We start from the raw sequence: 18,250 nt of genomic DNA on the forward strand, positions 1-18,250 counted from the left end.
CTGCTGACATGAAAACATTAAAAGTTATGCATGTTTGAGTTCTCTATTTCTATTTATACCCCATATTTATGAGACCAAATTAGTCAATATTCAAAATCAACCAATTAGTTTATATGGCTCTTTCCTGTGTTTGTCATATCCAGACTACTGGGCACAATATATACCTTATTGTGCATGATATTGTAACCAAATTTAATATACATTAAAATATATTGTTTTTAAGTGTGTTTCATAAGTTTAATTTTTAATATATCAATTAAAACATTTTTGAAACTAGTATAAGTGGAGATAATCCAATCCCCAATAATCTGTATTACAATCATATAAACCAGAGAATAAATGACTGCCTATTAGAATATTTCAATTCATCATGATGTTAGATAGCTAATATAAGTATATAGGTATGAATTTTCCAAAAGTAAATTACATTTCTTTTTTTTTTAAATAGCTTACCATCCTTTTTCTTTGGTGGCCACTTAAAAATGCTTTACAAATTAAGTAGTCATTAATTCATGTAACAGGTTTTAAAGACTGGCATTTATACTTTAATAGTGTTCAAAGTTCTTTCGTTCAAAGCACTTTCCAACATTCTGAATGTAGTAGTTTATGCAGAGAGAGATACTATGTATATGTCAGGTTGGGGTAAATGAGGAGGTTCTACCAAACCTCTAAGAAATTTTATCTAAAGCATCACCTGGTAAGCTGTGAGAATGAATTATAGTCAAAGTGAGAATTCAGTTAAATGTAAAAGAATCTGTGCTCCTAATTAGTAACTCTCAATTTACTATTTAGCAGCAATTACCACTACTTACTCAAGTTAAAATATTTTAGGACTATGAGAATACACACACACACACACACACACACACACACACACACAGTCTTTCCAGAGCAAGCCTGCTCACTTTTATCACATTTACCTTGTAAAACTCCCCAAGGGTACTGACGGCCTCTGACCATTCTTTTTCCAACTTTCACTTCATCCATACTCCCTACTACAGCAAAAGGTAATTGTCCCTAGAAAGTAAGAACAACTTTCATTATGTTCCCTTATACCAATAAGGCCTACTCTGTTACCTATTTCCGTTGTGGAAATCAAAAGAAAGAATATTATGTTTATTCAAACAAGTTTATCTACCCTGCCTCAGATTTTGTGACTTGCAGTAAATTTGTGGAAATTAATTTCTGCAAGCATTATTGTCAGGTCATGCACATAAATGAAAACTACCGAGTAGAGGCTAAAGCAAGGCATTCTGCTGTGGGGAATACAAATAAAAAATATTTTTACTAGACACATTTTTTTCACATTGTCTTTACCCCAAAACAAAAAATGTTGAGGAAATAATATGTAAACCACTTTTTAAAATGTTTATTTATTTTTAAGAGAGAGAACAGGGTAGGGGCAGAGAGAGGGAGATAGAGGATCTGAAGTCAACTCTTTGCTGACAGCAGAAAGCCCAAAGTGGGGCTCCAACTCATTAATTGCAAGATCATGACCTGAACCTAAGTTGGACACTTAACCGAGTCACCTAGGTGCCCTATGTGTAAACCACTTTTAACTCCAATATACAAGTTAAATGGAAAATATTGAGAAAAAACTGTAATAATTAATGGATATACAATTAGGGTATATTAATAAATACTACCATACATGTATCAATAAATTCTAAACATAATTAAAGTGTCTTTCTGGGAGGTGAGAATCAGAGAGATTCTGAAAATTAATGTGCAACCAAACGGAGATTTGGGAAGATAATAAGCAAAGTAGGAAGAATAATCACAGGTAAAAATGAGGTTTTCAACAGGCTGTAAAGACAGCAGAAATATTCAAGATAAATTCATGATCTGTCAGAAGTTATATAGATTGTTTGAATAGAAAGGTTGATATACAAGAAATGTCTAAGATAAAAATTAGTAAGCATCAATATAAATACTTAATACCTAACAATATTTAATTTATTAATTGATTTTGATGAAAAAGTATTCCCTATGAATTCTTAGAGGTACAATTAGATAGGAAAGGCCAAAATATTTAGGACAAAATCTGAACAAAATTTAACACAGAAGAATAAATATAAATTTTACAGTACTCAGCTTTTCAATTCAGAAGTCTGTTTAGTTTGTGAAATCTTACAATAAATGGTGTATGAAAAATACCAAAAGAGAAATGGAAGAAACATAATTTTTATTTATCAATTATTTGTTATAGATAGACCCTGTGTATCAGGCACTTCACAAAGACTATGGCATTTATACCTCACAAAAAGCCTCAATTAGTCATATCTATAATCCCATAGTGTAGATACATTAAAAACCTCAGGGAATATAGAAATTCTATAGAATTCTACAGGATTTTATTGATTTTTTAAAATAGTTTTCCTCTTTTTTAAAGTTTTTATTTAAATCCCATTAATTAACATACAGTGTAATATTAGTTTCAGGTGTACAATATAATGATTCAACACTTCCATACAGCACTTAGTGGTCATTCCCCCTACCCATTCCCCTCTGGTAACCATTGGTTTGTCATCAATAGTTAAGAGTCTGTTTCGTGGCTCCTATCTTTTCCTTTGCTCATTTGTCTTGTTTCTTAAATTCTGCATATGAGTGAAATTTTATGGCATTTGTCTTTCTCTGACCTATTTCCCTTAGCACTATACTCTCCAGCTTCATCCATGTCATTACAAATAGCAACATTTCGTTCTTTCTATGGCTGAATAATATTTAATTTTATATATGTACCATATCTTCTTTATCCATTCTATTGATGGATACTTGGGCTGCTTCCACAATTTGGCTATTGTAAATCATGCTAAAATAAAAATAGAGGTGTATGTATCCATTTGAATTAGTGTTTCTGCACTTGGGGCGTTCATACCAGTAGTGTGATTGCTAGATTTTACGGTACTTCTATTTTCAACTTTCTAAGTGAACTCCATACTGTTTTTCTGTTTTGCTTCTTAAAATCCCATATTATTTTTGCTTCAATTTACATGGTAAATGTTTTTCATACTTCCACTTTTATTTACTTTTAAATTTTTATTTTAATTTTTAATTCTTTTTTAATTAAATATAATTTATTGTCAAATTGATGTCCATACCACACTCAGTGCTCATCCCAACAGGTGCCCTCCTCAATGCCCATCACAAAATTTCCTTCTCCCCCCATCCCCCATCAACCCTGAGTTCTCAGTATTTAGAACCTCTTATGGTTGGTGTCCCTCTCTCTAACTTCCCCCCCCCTTCACCACCCCCCTAGTTGCCTGTCAAGTTTCTCAGGAAATATGGTGAAATCATCTGGTATCTGTCTCTCTCTGCCTGACTTATTTCACTTAGCATAATACCCTCCAGTTCCATCCATGTTGCTGCAAATGGCCAGATTTCATTCTTTCTCATTGCCAAGTAGTATTCCATTGTATATATAAATCACATCTTCTTTATCCATTCGTCAGTTGATGGACATCTAGGCTCTTTCCATAATTTGGCTATTGTTAAAAGTGCTGCTATAAACATTGCAGTACTAGTGCCCCTATGCATCAGCACTCCTGTATCCCTTGGGTAAGTTTCTAGCAGTGCTATTGATGGGTCATAGGGTAGATCTATTTTAATTTTCTGAGGAACCTCTACACTGTTTTCCAGAGTGGCTGCACTAATCTTTGTCAAAGATTAGTTGGCCATACATTTGAGGGTCCAATTCTGGGGTCTCTATTCGATTCTATTGGTCTAGGAGTCTGTTTTTGTGCCAATACCATACTGTCTTGATGATTACAGCTTTGTGGTAGAGGCTAAAGTCTGGGATTGTGATGCCTCCCGCTTTGGTCTTCTTCTTCAAAATTACTTTGGCTATTTGGGGTCTTTTGTGGTTCCAGAGAAATTTTAGGATTGTTTGTTCTAGCTTTGGGAAGAATGCTGGTGCAATTTTGATTGGGATTGCATTGAATGTGTAGATTGCTTTGGGTAGTATTGACATTGTAACAATATTTACTCTTCCAATCCATGAGCATGGAATGTTTTTCCATTTCTTTGTATCTTCTGACATTTCCTTCATAAGCTTTCTATAGTTTTTAGCATACAGATCTTTTATGTCTTTGGTTAGCTTTATTCCTAGGTATTTTATGATTCTTGGTGCAAAGGTGAAGGGGATCATATTCTTTATTTCTCTTTCTGTTGCTACATTATTGATGTATAAAAATGCAGCCGATTTCTGTACACTGATTTTGTACCCTGGAACTGTGGTGAATTGATCTATCCACTCTAGCAGACTTTTGATGGAGTCTGTCAGGTTTCCCATGTATAGTATCATGTCGTCTGCGAGAAGTGAAAGTTTGACTTTTCTTTGCCAGTTTTGATGAGTTTTATTTCCTTTTGTTGTCTGATTGCCGGTGCTAGGACTTCCAACACTATATTACACAACAGCGGTGAGAGTGGACATCCCTGTCGTGTTCCTGATCTCAGGGGGAAAGCTCTCAGTTTTTCCTCACTGAGGATGACATTAGCTATGGGCTTTTGACAAATGGCTTTTATGATGTTTAAGTATGTTCCTTCTATCCTGACTTTCTCGAGGGTTTTTATTAAGAAACGATGCTGTATTTTGTCAAATGCTTTTTCTGCATCGATTGACAGGATCATATGACTCTTATCTTTTCTTTTACTAATGTGATGTATCACATTGATTGTGTTGTGAATATTGAACCACCCTGCAGCCCGGGAATGAATCCCACTTGATCATGGTGAATAATTCTTTTAATATGCTGTTGAATTTGATATGATGGTATCTTGTTGAGAATTTTTGCATCCATGTTCATCAGGGATATTGGCCTGTAGTTCTCTTTTTTTGCTCAGTCTGTGTCTGGTTTAGGAATCAAAGTAATGCTGGCTTCATAGAATGAGTCTGGAATTTTTCCTTCTGTTTCTATTTTTTTTGGAACAGCTTGAGAAGGATAGGCATTAACTCTGCTTTAACTGTCTGCTAGAATTCCCCAGGGAAGCCATCTGGTCCAGGACTCATATTTTGGGGGGACATTTTTGATAACGGATTCAATTTCTTCACTAGTTATAGGTCTGTTCAAATTTTCTATTTCTTCCTGTTTCAGTTTGGTAGTGTGTGTGTATCTAGGAATTTGTCCATTTCTTCCAGGTTGTCCATTTTGTTGGCATATAATTTTTCATAGTATTCCTTAATTATTGCTTATATTTCTGAGGGATTGGTTGTAATAAATCCATTTTCAGTTATGATTTTATCTATTTGGGTCCCCTCTCTTTTCTTTTGAGAAGTCTGGCTAGGGGTTTATCAATGTTGTTTACTTTTTCAAAATGCCAGTTCTTCGTTTCATTGATCTGTTCTACTATTTTTTTTTTTTGGATTCTATAATGTTTATTTCTGCTCTGATCTTTATTATTTCTCTTCTTATTCTTCTGGGTTTGGGGTGTCTTTTCTCTTCTGCTTCTAGTTCCTTTAGGTGTGCTGTTAGATTTTGTATTGGGGATTTTTCTTGTTTCTTGAGATAGGCCTGGATGTCAATTTATTTTCCCCTCAGGACTGCCTTTGTTGCATCCCAAAGCATTTGGATTGTTGTATTTTCATTTTCATTTGTTTCCATGTATTTTTAAATTTCTTCTCTAATTGCCTGGTTGGCCCATTCATTCTTTAGCAAGATGTTCTTTAACCTCCATGCTTTTGGAGGTTTTCCAGTCTTTTTCCTGTGGTTTATTTCATGTTTCATAGCATTGTGATCTGAAAGTGTGCATGGTATGATCTCACTTTTATATTTATTGAAGGCTGTTTTGTGACCCAGTATGTGACCTATCTTGGAGAATGTTCCATGTGCACTCGAGAAGAATGTGTATTCTGCATTTGCATGAAAAGTTCTGAATATATCTGTCAAGTCCATCTGGTCCAATGTATCATTCAGGGCCATTGTTTCTTTACTGATACTCTGCCTAGATGATCTGTCCATTGTTGTAAGTGGGGTATTAAAGTCCCCTACAATTACCACATTCTTATCAATAAGGTTGCTTATGTTTGTGATTAGTTGTTTTACATATTTGGGTGCTTCTGAATTCAGTACATAGACATTTATATTTATCTCTTGTTACAGCCTTTAATTGAAAGTGTAGTTTGACATAAGTATGGCTACTCCAGCTGTCTTTTGACTTCCAGGAGCATGATACATGGTTCTTCACCCCCTCACTTTCAATCTGAAAGGTCTCAGGTCTCAAATGGGTCTCTTGTAGACAGCAAACAGATGGGTCTTTTTTTTTTTAATCCATTTTGATACCCTATGTCTTTTGATTGTGGCATGTAGTCCATTTGCATTAAGTGTTATTAACGAAAGATATGGATTCAGAGTCATTGTGTTATCTGTAGGTTTCATGCTTGTAGTGATGTTTCTGGTCCTTTGTGGTCTTTGCAACATTCCACTTACAGTGTCCCCTTAGGATCTCTTGTAGGGCTGGTTAGTGGTGATGAATTCCTTTCAGTCTTTGTTTGTCTGGGAAAACCTTTATCTCTGCTTCTGTTCTGAATGGCAGGCTTGCTGGATAAAGGATTCTTGACTGGATATTTTTCCTATTCAGCACATTGAAAATTTCCTGCCACTCCTTTCTGGCCTGCCAAGTTTCAGTATATAGGTCTCCTACTACCCTTATATGTCTCTGTTTGTATGTCAAGACTCTTTTGTCCCTGGCTTCTTTCAGAATTTTCTCCTTATCCTTGTATTTTGCCAGTTTCACTATGATATGTCGTGCACAAGATCAATTCAAGTTATCTCTGAAGGGAGTTCTCTGTGCCTCCTGGATTTCAATGCCTGTTTCCTTCCCCAGATCAGAGAAGTTCTCAGCTATGATCTGTTCAAGTACACCTTCAGCACCTTTCTCTCATTTTCTTCTGAAATTCCTACCATACAGGTATTGTTCCATTTCATTGCATCATTTAGTTCTCTCTCACCTTGTACTCCTGGATTTTTTTATCTCTCTTTTTCTCAGCTTCCTCTTTTTCCATAATTTTATCTTCTAATTCACCCATTCTCCCCTCTGCCTTTTCAATCCACACTGTGGCCACCTCCATTTTATTTTGTACCTCATTTATAACATTTTTTAATTCATCATGATTATTTTTTAGTCCCTTGATCTCTGTAGCAATAGATTCTCTGCTGTCCTCTATGCTTTTTTCAAGCTCAGCAATTAATTTTATAACTATTATTCTAAATTCTTAGTTATATTGCTTAAGTCGGTTTTGATCAATTCATTAGCTGCTGCTACTTCCTGGAATTTCTTTCCAGTAGATTTCTTCCATTTCATCATGTTGGCTAGTTTTCTGTCCCTTATGTGTTTTAAAAGCTTGTTGTATTCTCTGCACCTGCAAGCACTGATACATTAAAGGGGGGGGGGGTCATACACTCCAGGGCCTGGCACCTCAGGAAGTGGTTTTTTTTTAGATTGTTACATGCTTTCTGTTGTGACTTTGGTTATTTTTATTACCCTACTTGTAGTGATATTTTGGACCCTCCACCAGATGTGCTTTGATTTGTTCCTTGGTGTAACCCTGTAAAGGAAAACAAACAGGAGACAAAACACACAAACACCCAAACCAATAAAGAAAAACAAAAAAACTTACAAAAAAAAACCAAAAACACCTACTACAAGTAAAGAACAGGGTGGAGGCAGTGCTGATGGAAGAGCACATACAAAGAGAGAAATTACAGGAGCAGTGACCAAGAAAAAATAAACATTGACTAGGCAGAGAGAAAGGCTTAATCCAGAGAGAGAGAGAAAGGAAAATAAGGAAGGAGGCGGGCAAAAAGAAATGAAGATAAAGTTACCCAGACAGAGACTATATGGCTTGATTATTCCAGAAAGAGAGAAAGGAATATAAAGAAGGAGGTGTAAAACATGTATCAAGAGAATGGATTAAATATGTCTGTTTAGACAGACTGCTAACCAGAGTAACCAGCCTAGAGGAGGGAAGAGATAAGGAGGAGAAATGGGGTTTGGGGGAGAGTATATATTCATATATCCAGAATTGATGTAGAATTAATCTAGACAGTGCTGCATCACTGGTCTGGGAGAACTGTGCAGGGTCTGTCAGTTTACACAGTTACCCAGTGCGAAGGGGCATGGTTTGGTGTAGTCTGGACCCACCTCCCCTATGGGCCCTGGGACTGATTCCTGAGGCCACGTTAGTGGTGGTGGTGGGGGAGGGGAATGGTGATACTCCAGTCTCAACAGACCTGGACCCTGTGGACTCCATTTGAGTCATCCTTACTGTGCCATGGGCACAGATGTAGTGGTCCTTCTCTCTCCTCCAACTCCCCTGACCCTGCGCTTGGCTAGGATTCAAAGTCCCACTCCATGCACTCTGGCACTGGGGAAGCCCCTCTCAGTGCGGCCTAATATGTGGTCCCAGCTGGCTTTTTCTGTATCACTGCACTTCAGGGAAGACCGCCTTCTCCTACTGTGAACTGCACTGCTGACCTCACCACCAAGCCCCAGGGGTGGCGGATGCAGGCAGATGCAGGCAGGCTTTGTCTTTTTCCACAGCACTCTAGGGAGGGGCCACTTTCTCCTACAGTGACCTACACCCTCGGCCCAGCCACTGAACCCAGAGGTGGTGGGTGCAAGCAGGCTTTGTACTATTGTACAGCCCTCCAGGGAGGGGACCGCTTTCTCTACTTTTGGATTGTGCCCCTGACCTACCACCTAACCCAAGCCTGGCTCCCTTCCTCCCCAGGTGTGTGAACAGGGATCCAGCACCAGTCTGAAGAAAGCTCCCCAGTTAGAGATAGGATCCCTCTCAGTCCCAGTCCAAGGTCTTTCTCCTGTCCAGATATGGTCCTACACTTCCCTAGCCACTCTTTCTCTTCCCTTTGTCTCTGCAGAAGGGAATCCCTCCCTTCCATGCCCATGTGGCCTTTCTTATTTCCCCCAGTTTGCAATCACCTGCCTATCATTTCTCCAGTTTTCCCATTTTCTTCCTGGTAGATTCAGTCTCTTTCCCTCCTAGACTCTGGGATTCAAAGTCCTTTGGCTTCAGCACCTCTTTGTTTGAGAGATGAGGGAAGTATGGATCCCCCTACTTCTCCGCCATGTTGGCCTCTCCACCTTTAATTCTTTTCCATACCTCCTCTGTTAAACTGTGTGTGTCTTTAGGTCTGAAGTGAGTCTTTTGTAATCAATATATAGATGGGTCTTGCCTTTTTAACCATTCAGTCATTCTATGTCTTTGAATCCATTTATTTTAATCCATTTATCATTAAAGTAATATTGACAAATGTGTTTATTGCCAGTTGTTACTTGTTTTGCAGTCATTTTTATGGTTCTTCTCTGTTCTTTCCCTCTTCTCTTGCCCTCTTCCCTTGTGGTTTTTTGGTTATTCTTGACTTTATTTCTTATTTTTTTTTGTTTTGGGTCTAATATAGGTTTGTGATTTTTGTTTACTTATTTTTAATATGAAATTCATTGTCAAATTGGTTTCCATACAACACCCAGTGCTCATCCCAACAGGTGACCTCTTCAATACCCATCAACCACCCACCCCTCCCTCCCCCCATAAACCCTCAGTTTGTTCTCAGTTTTTAAGAGTCTCTTATGTTTTGGCTCCCTCCCTCTCTCACCTTTTTTTTCCTTCCCTTCCCCCATGGTTTCCTGTTAAGTTTCTCAGGATCCACATAACAGTGAAAACATATGGAATCTGTCCTTCTCTGTATGACTTATTTCACTTAGCATAACACTCTCCAGTTCCATCCACGTTGCTACAAAAGGCCATATTTCATTCTTTCTCATTGCCACGTAGTATTCCATTGTGTATATAAACCACAATTTCTTTATCCATTCATCAGTTGATAAACATTTAGGCTCTTTCCATAATTTAGCTACTGTTGAGAGTGCTGCTACAAACATTGGGGTACAAGTGCCCCTATGCATCAGCACTCCTGTATCCCTTTGGTAAATTCCTAGCAGTGCTACTGCTGGGTCATAGGGTAAGTCTATTTTTAATTTTTTGAGGAACCTCTACACTGTTTTCCAGAGCGGTTGCACGAGTTTGCATTCCCACCAAGAGTGCAAGACAGTTACCTTTTCTCCACATCCTCGCCAGCATCTAGTCCCCTGATTTGTTCATTTTAGCCACCCTGACTAGCGTGAGGGATATCTGAGTGTGGTTTTGATTTGTATTTCCCTGATGAGGAGCAACATTGAACATCTTTTCATGTGCCTGTTGGCCATCTGGATGTCTTCTTTAGAGAAGTGTCTATTCATGTGTTCTACCCATTTCTTCACGGGATTATTTGTTTTTCAGGTGTGGAGTTTGGTGAACTGTTTATAGATTTTGGATACTAGCCCTATGTCCAATATGTCATTTAGAAATATCTTTTCCCATTCTGTTGGTTGCCTTTCAGTTTTGTTGATTGTTTCCTTTGCTGTGCAGAAGCTTTTTATCTTCATGAGGTCCCAATAGTTCATTTTTGCTTTTAATTTCCTTGCCTTTGGGGATGTGTCAAGTAAGAAATTGCTGCAGCTGAGGTCAGAGAGGTTTTCCCCTGCTTTCTCCTCTAGGGTTTTGATGGTTTCCTGTCTCACATTCAGGTCCTTTATCCATTTTGAGTTTATTTTCGTGAATGGTGTAAGAAAGTGGTCTAGTTTCATTCTTTTGCATGTCACTTTCCAGTTCTCCCAGCACCATTTGTTAGACTTTTTTTCTATTGGATATTCTTTCCCGCTTTGTCAAAGAATACTTGCCTATACATTTGTGGGTCCAATTCTGGAGTCTCTATTCTATTCCATTGGTCTATGTGTCTGTTTTTGTGCCCATACCATGCTGTCTTGATGATTACAGCTTTGTAGTAGAGGCTAAAGTCTGGGATTGTGATGCCTCCCGCTTTGGTCTTCTTCTTCAAAATTACTTTGGCTATTCGGGGTCTTTTGTGGTTCCATACAAATTTTACGATTGCTTGTTCTAGCTTTAAGAAGAATGCTTGTGCAATTTTGATTGGGATTGCATTGAATGTGTAGATTGCTTTGGGTAGTATTGACATTTTGACAATATTTATTCTTCCAATCCATGAGCATGGAATGTTTTTCCATTTCTTTATATCTTCTTCAATTTCCTTCATAAGCTTTCTATAGTTTTCAGCATACAGATATTTTACATTTTTGGTTAGGTTTATCCCTAGGTATTTTATGCTTCTTGGTGCAATTGTGAATGGGATCAGTTTCTTTGTCTTCCTGTTGCTTCATTGTTAGTGTCTAAGAATGCAACTGATTTCTGTACATTGATTTTGTATCCTGCGACTTTGCTGAATTCATGTATCAGTTCTAGCAGACTTTTGGTGGAGTCTATCAGGCTTTCCATGTATAATATCATGTCATCTGCAAAAAGTGAAAGCTTAACTTCATCTTTGCCAATTTTGATGCCTCTGATTTCCTTTTGTTGTCTGATTGCTGATGCTAGCGCTTCCAACACTATGTTAAACAACAGCGGTGAGAGTGGACATCCCTGTCGTGTTCCTGATCTCAGGGAGAAAGCTCTCAGTTTTTCCCCATTGAGGATGATATTAGCTGTGGGCTTTTCATAAATGGCTTTTATGATGTTTAAGTATGTTCCTTCTATTGTGACTTTCTCGAGGGTTTTTATTAAAAAAGGATGTTGAATTTTGTCAAATACTTTTTCTGCATTGATTGACAGGATCATATGGTTTTTATCTTTTCTTTTATTAATGTGATGTATCACATTGATTGATTTGTGAATGTTGAACCATCCCTGCATCCCAGGAATGAATCCCACTTGATCATGGTGAATAATTCTTTTTATATGCTGTTGAATTTGACTTGCTAGTATCTTATTGAAAACTTTTGCATCCATATTCATCAGGGATATTGGCCTGTAATTCTCTTTTTTACTTGGTCTCTGTCTGGTTTAGGAATCAAAGTAATATTGGCTTCATAGAATGAGTCTGGAAGTTTTCCTTCCCTTTCTATTTTTTGGAATAGCTTGAGAAAGATAGGTATTATCTGTGCCTTAAATGTCTGGTAGAATTCCCCTGGGAAGCCATCTGGTCCTGGACTCTTATTTGTTGGGAGATTTTTGATAACTTATTCAATTTCTTTGCTGGTTATGAGGTCTGATGAAGCTATTTCTTCATGTTTGAGTTTTGGAAGTGGGTGGGTGCTTAGGAATTTGTGCATTTCTTCCAGGTTGTCCAGTTTGTTGGCATGTAATTTTTCATAGTATTCCCTGATAATTGCTTGTATTTCTGGGGGATTGGTTGTAATAATTCCATTTTCACTCATGATTTTATCTATTTGGGTCATCTCCCTTTTCTTTTTGAGAAGCCTGGTTAGAAGTTTATCAATTCTGTTTATTTTTTCAAAAAACCAATTCTTGGTTTCATTGATCTGCTCTACAGTTTTTTTAGATTCTATATTGTTTATTTCTGCTCTGATCTTTATTATTTCTCTTCTTCTGCTGGGTTTGGGGTGTCTTTGCTGTTCTGTTTCTAGTTCCTTTAGCTGTGCTGTTAGATTTTGTATTTGGGATTTTTCTTGTTTCTTGAGATAGGCCTGGATTGCAATGCATTTTCCTCTCAGGACTGCCTTTGCTGCATCCCAAAGTGTTTGGATTGTTGTATTTTCATTTACATTTGTTTCCATATATTTTTAAATTTCTTTTCTAATTTTCTAGTTAGCCCATTCATTCCTTATTAGGGTGTTCTTTTTTTTAATTTTTTTTCAACGTTTTTTATTTATTTTTGGGACAGAGAGAGACAGAGCATGAACAGGGGAGGGGCAGAGAGAGAGGGAGACACAGAATCGGAAACAGGCTCCAGGCTCCGAGCCATCAGCCCAGAGCATGACGCGGGGCTCGAACTCATGGACCACGAAATCGTGACCTGACTGAAGTTGGACGCTTAACTGACTGCGCCACCCAGGCGCCCCTAGGGTGTTCTTTAACCTCCATGCTTTTGGAAGGTTTCCAGATTTTTCTTGTGGTTGATTTCAAGCTTCATCACATTGTGGTCTGAAATTATGCATGGTATGATCTCAATTCTCGTATACTTATGAAGGGCTGTTTTGTGACCCAGTATGTCATCTATCTTGGAGAATGTTCCATGTGCACTCGAGAAGAAAGTATATTCTGTTGCTCTGAGATGCAGAGTTCTAAATATACCTGTCAAGTCGATCTGATCCAGTGTATCATTCAGGGCCTTTGTTTCTAGATGATCAATGTCTAGATGATCTATCCAATGTTGTAAGTGGAGTATTAAAGTCCCCTGCAATTACCACATTCTTATCAATAAGGTTGCTTATGTTTGTGATTAATTGTTGTATATATTTGGGGGCTCCCTTATTTGGCGCATAGACATTTATAATTGTTAGCACTTCCTGATGGATAGACCCTGTAATTATTACATAATGCCCTTCTTCATCTCTTGTTACAGCCTTTAATTTAAAGTCTAGTTTGTGTGATATAAGTATGGCTACTCCAGCTTTCTTTTGACTTCCAGAAGCATGATAAATACTTCTCCAACCCCTCACTTTCAATCTGAAGGTGTTCTCAGGTCTAAAATGAGTCTCTTGTAGACAGAAAATAGATGGGTCTTGTTTTTTTTTATCCATTATGACACAGTTTGTCTTTTGGTTGGTGCATTTAGTCCATTTAAATTCAGTGTTATTATAGAAAGATATGGGTTTAGAGTCATTGTGATGTCTGTAGGTTTCATGCTTGTAGCAATGTCTCTGGTACTTTGTTTCACAGGATCCCCCTTAGGATCTCTTGTAAGGCTGGTTTAGTGGTGATGAATTCCTTCAGTTTTTGTTTGGGAAGACCTTTATCTCTCCTATTCTAAATGACAGACTTGCTGGATAAAGGATACTTGGCTGCATTTTTTTTTTTTCTGTTCATCACATTGAAGATTTCCTGCCATTCCTTTCTGGCCTGCCAAGTTTCAGTAGAGAGATCCGTCACGAGTCTTAGTGGTCTCCCTTTATATGTTAGAGCATGTTTATCCCTAGCTGCTTTCAGAATTCTCTCTTTATCCTTGTATTTTGCCAGTTTCACTATGATATATCTCACAGAAGATCGATTCAAGTTACATCTGAAGGGAGTTCTCTGTGCCTCTTGGATTTCAATGCCTGTTTCCTTCCCTAGTTCAGGGAAATTCTCAGCTATAATTTCTTCAAGTACACCTTCAGCACCTTTCCCTCTCTCTTCCTCCTCTGAAATCCCAATTATGTGTATATTATTTCGTTTAATTATGTCACTTAGTTCTCTAAGTCTCCCCTCATCCTCCTGGATTTTTTTAATCTCTCTTTTTCTCAGCTTCTTCTTTTTCCATAATTTTATCTTCTAAATCACCTATTCTCTCCTCTGCCTCTTCAATCCGAGCTGCGGTCACCTCCATTTTATTTTGCAGTCATTTATAGCATTTTTTAGCTCCTCCTGTTTCTTAGTCCCTTGATCTCTGTAGTAATAGATTCTCTGCTGTCCTCTATACTTTTTTCAAGCCCAGCGATTAATTTTATGACTATTATTTTAAATTAATTTTCTGGTATATTGCTTAAATCGTTTTTGATCAGTTCATTAGCTGTCGCTACTTCCTGGAGTTCCTTTAGAGGAGAATTCTTCCTTCTCATTTTGGATAGTCCCTGGAGTGGCGGGGAACTGCAGGGCTCTTCCCCTGTGCTGTCTGGAGTAACTTGTGTTGGTGGGCGGGGCCGCTGTCAGACCTGAGGTCTGCCCCGAGCCCACTGCTGGGGCCACAGTCAGACTGGTGTGTACTTCATATTTCCCTCTCCCAGGGGCAGGACTCACTGTGGTGGTATGGCCTCTGTCTGGGCTACTTGCACACTGCCAGGATTGTGGTGCTGCTTTGATGGGATCTGGCGTATTAGCGGGGGTGGATCCACAAGGTGCACAGGGGCGGGAGGAGCAGGCTCAGCTCGCTTTGCCTTTGGTGGTATGCTTTGGGAGGGACCCTGTGGCACCAGGAGGGAGGCAGACCCGTCGGATGGATGGATCCGCAGAAGCACAGCATTGGGTGTTTGCACGGTGCAAGCAAGTTCGTGACGGGAACTGGTTCTCTTTGGGATTTTGGCTGGGGGGTGGGCGAAGGAGATGGTGCTGGTGAGTACCTTTGTTCTCCACCAAGCTGAGCTGTCCTCTGGGGCTCAACAACTCTCCCTCCCATTGTCCTTTAGTCCTCCCACTCTCCGAGCAGAGCTGCTGACTTATAACATTCCAGATGTTAAGTCCCGCTGGCTGTCAGAACACACTCCATCTGGCCCCTCCACTTTTGCAAGCCAGTCTCGGGGGCTCTGCCTTGCCAGGTGTGCTGACTGCCCCCCCACCGCCCTGGCTCCCTCCCGCCATTCCGTGTAGCATGCACCACCTCTCTGCCCTTCCTACCCTCTTCTGTGGGCCTCTTGTCTACGCTTGGCTGTGGAAAGTCTGTTCTGCTAGTCTTCTGGTGGTTTTCTGGGTAAATTAGGCAGATGTGGGTGGAATCTAAGCAATCAGTAGGATGCAGTGAGCCCAGCATCCTTCTACACCGTCATCTTCCCTGTGATTTTTAACATTAGGTTTATACATATAACATCTTAAGTATATAGAAGTTTGTTTTTTGTTTGTTTGTTGTGGGGAATAAGATTAGAAATTCCCTTGGCTTACACCAATGGGTTAACAAGGCATAAAGAATTACAAAGCCATAGGGTGCTCTCACCCAAACTTGCGTGAACAAGATAAGACCCCAGAATGTAGTAGGGTGAGGCAAAGGCCCCAGAATAAAATAGGGAGTGGCTAGAGCCCCCAGAATAAAGAGGGATGGGGAAAGTCCCCAGAATAGAGAGGGGGCAAAGTTCCCCAATACAAAGGTATATGAGGTAAGCAAGATTAGGCATTCAGGGCAAAAGTGCCCCCCAATTTAGTACCATAGAAGAAAGCTGCTTTCACAGCAGGGAAGGACCAAGTTAGGTAAACAGGTAAATAGGGCTATAGACCACTGCACTGTGGGTAAAGCTGCCCAGAGCAGAGTTCATTAACAAAAGAAAAGTTGCCTTGTTAATCCTGAGGTTATTTGTTCTATCTGTCTTATCCCCTAGGCTAGCTAAGATAAACAGACATGGCAGCACCTCCTGTCTGCCCTTAACAACTATTTGCCCATCTGCCTGGTGCCAGGATTTTGTTTTATATTGACCCAAACCCCAAACACTGTATATCTTCAAAACCCCATTTTCCCTCATGCCCATGAGTTAATGTTCACCAATTCATTGTCTCTTTGTGCACACCCATCACATTTGTAAGCCTTCTGATCTTAATAAATACGGGTCAAGGACGCTTATTTGGTGCTCTTGTCTTTTCCTGGACATTAGCCGTCTCTCATTTTAATCCATCCCACTCTTTTGCTAGACAACAGAGAACTTTAGACTTAGAGTGTAATACAATTTTCAAATTTTTTAAATGTTTTTTTTGAGAGATAGAGACAAAGAATGAGCAGGGGAGGGGCAGAGACAGAGGGAGACACAGAATCCGAAGTAAGCTCGAGGCTCTGAGCTGTCAGCCCAGAGCCTGACATGGGGTTTGAACCCACAAATTGTGAGATAATGACCTGAGCCAAAGTTGGACACTCAACCTACTGAGCCACCCAGTTGCCCCAGTATATAGTAGTTTATTTTATGTTGATGACCAAGTTAAGTTTGAACCCAAACTAAAAGCACTAAATTTCTATTCCGCCTCCCCACATGTTATATATTTTTGATGTCATACATTACAGCCTTTTATATTGTGGATTCCTTGACTCATTTTTGTACATAGGGTCCTACAGCTTTTAAGTAGAGAAGGCAGAATTGAAGTTTCAGTCTAACTACAATGTTTAATTTTCAAAATATGGCTTGATACATTAGATATTTATTATCATGAAGAATTTACACAAATGAAACTTAGTCATTCAATATTGCCATAATACCAAAATGATAGAAATACAGTATAGCATTTCTGATTCAGTCCCCACCTACCTGTTTCTGAAACTAAGCCTCTGGGAGTTGGATTTGCAAAATAAGCCTCCCTTCTACTATTCAAGCTGTATTTGTGTACTAAAATCTCTATTTTGGTTAGACGAGTTTTGGACAAAATTGAGGCCCTCATCACCCTCACCTTGGGTATAAGGAGATAGCTCAATGACTAACGAGGCAAGCAAAAGTACCTCAGGCTGCTTCCCCTCCCCACTGAGAACTCCCCACTGACAGTATGCTCACACTAAGGAAATAAATTGCTAATGTCCCCACATCCAATTTCACATCCCTTTTTCAGAAATTTTTCTTGGAGGGAGACATAAAGAAAAGGACATCTAATCTCTTCCTAAATAAGCTGATTTAATTTACAGCAACCATAGAGAAAGAAAAGCCTAAGGGCACTCAAGAAAAGTAGAGCCGAACTCTGGTTTCCTTTGTGGCATGTAAAGAGCTTGTAGGTTATCATTTCTGTCCAAACACCAAGCAAAAGCTGAACAAAGTAAATACAAAGAGAAAGCAATAGCAGAAAAAATAGAAAACCCATGATTATGTACAAATTAAGTAACACATTCAAACAATCAATGGATGGGTATAAAAAGAAATTACAAAAGAAATTAGAACTGCCTTCAGACAACCAAAAGAAAACACAAATTTATGGGATACAGCCAAAGTACTGTTAACAGAAGACTTTAGAGCTATAAACATATTTAAAACAAAGAAACACCTCAAATCTACAATCTCATTTTACAGCTCAATGAACTAGAAAGAAGACAAACAAAACCCAAACATAGTACAATGAAGGCAACAATAAACATTAGAGCAGGGTATATGATATAAAGAATAGAATCACAATAGAAAAAAATCACGGTTCTTTTTTGAAAATATTAACAAAAATGATCAGTCTTTAGCTAAATTAATAAAGAAAAAAGAATACTCAAATAGAATCTGAAATAAAAGGAGAGACATTACAATTGATGTTACAGAAATAGCAATATTAAACACAAACCCAAGAAAAATGTCAAAATGATACATAAAAAGGTGCCCCAAATTACTAATCATCAGAGAAATGCATATCAAAACCTCAATGAGATATTTTATGCTCGTCAAAATCATTAGAATAAAAAAAAAGAAATTAGAAGTGTTGATGAGGATATGGAGAAAAGGAAATCTGATGAACCGTTTGTGGGAAGGTAAATTGGTGCAGCCACTATGGAAAACAGTATAGAGGTTCCCCCCAAAATTAAAAATA

The 18,250-nt window shown here is 38.6% G+C and overlaps 1 protein-coding gene across 1 annotated transcript in view; it reads right to left on the bottom strand.

Annotated features, from left to right (window-relative positions):
* The window catches only part of SEPTIN14 (septin 14), a 78,921-nt gene that overhangs the window by 18,021 nt on the left and 42,650 nt on the right, over positions 1-18,250 (bottom strand). Inside the window, exon 5 of the mRNA XM_030301482.1 lies at positions 921-1,017. Within this exon, the coding sequence (XP_030157342.1) occupies positions 921-1,017 (97 nt within the window). The remainder of the gene's footprint in view (positions 1-920; positions 1,018-18,250) is intronic.

Source organism: Lynx canadensis, chromosome E3 (assembly GCF_007474595.2).
Source record: "Lynx canadensis isolate LIC74 chromosome E3, mLynCan4.pri.v2, whole genome shotgun sequence".
NCBI lineage: Eukaryota > Metazoa > Chordata > Mammalia > Carnivora > Felidae > Lynx > Lynx canadensis.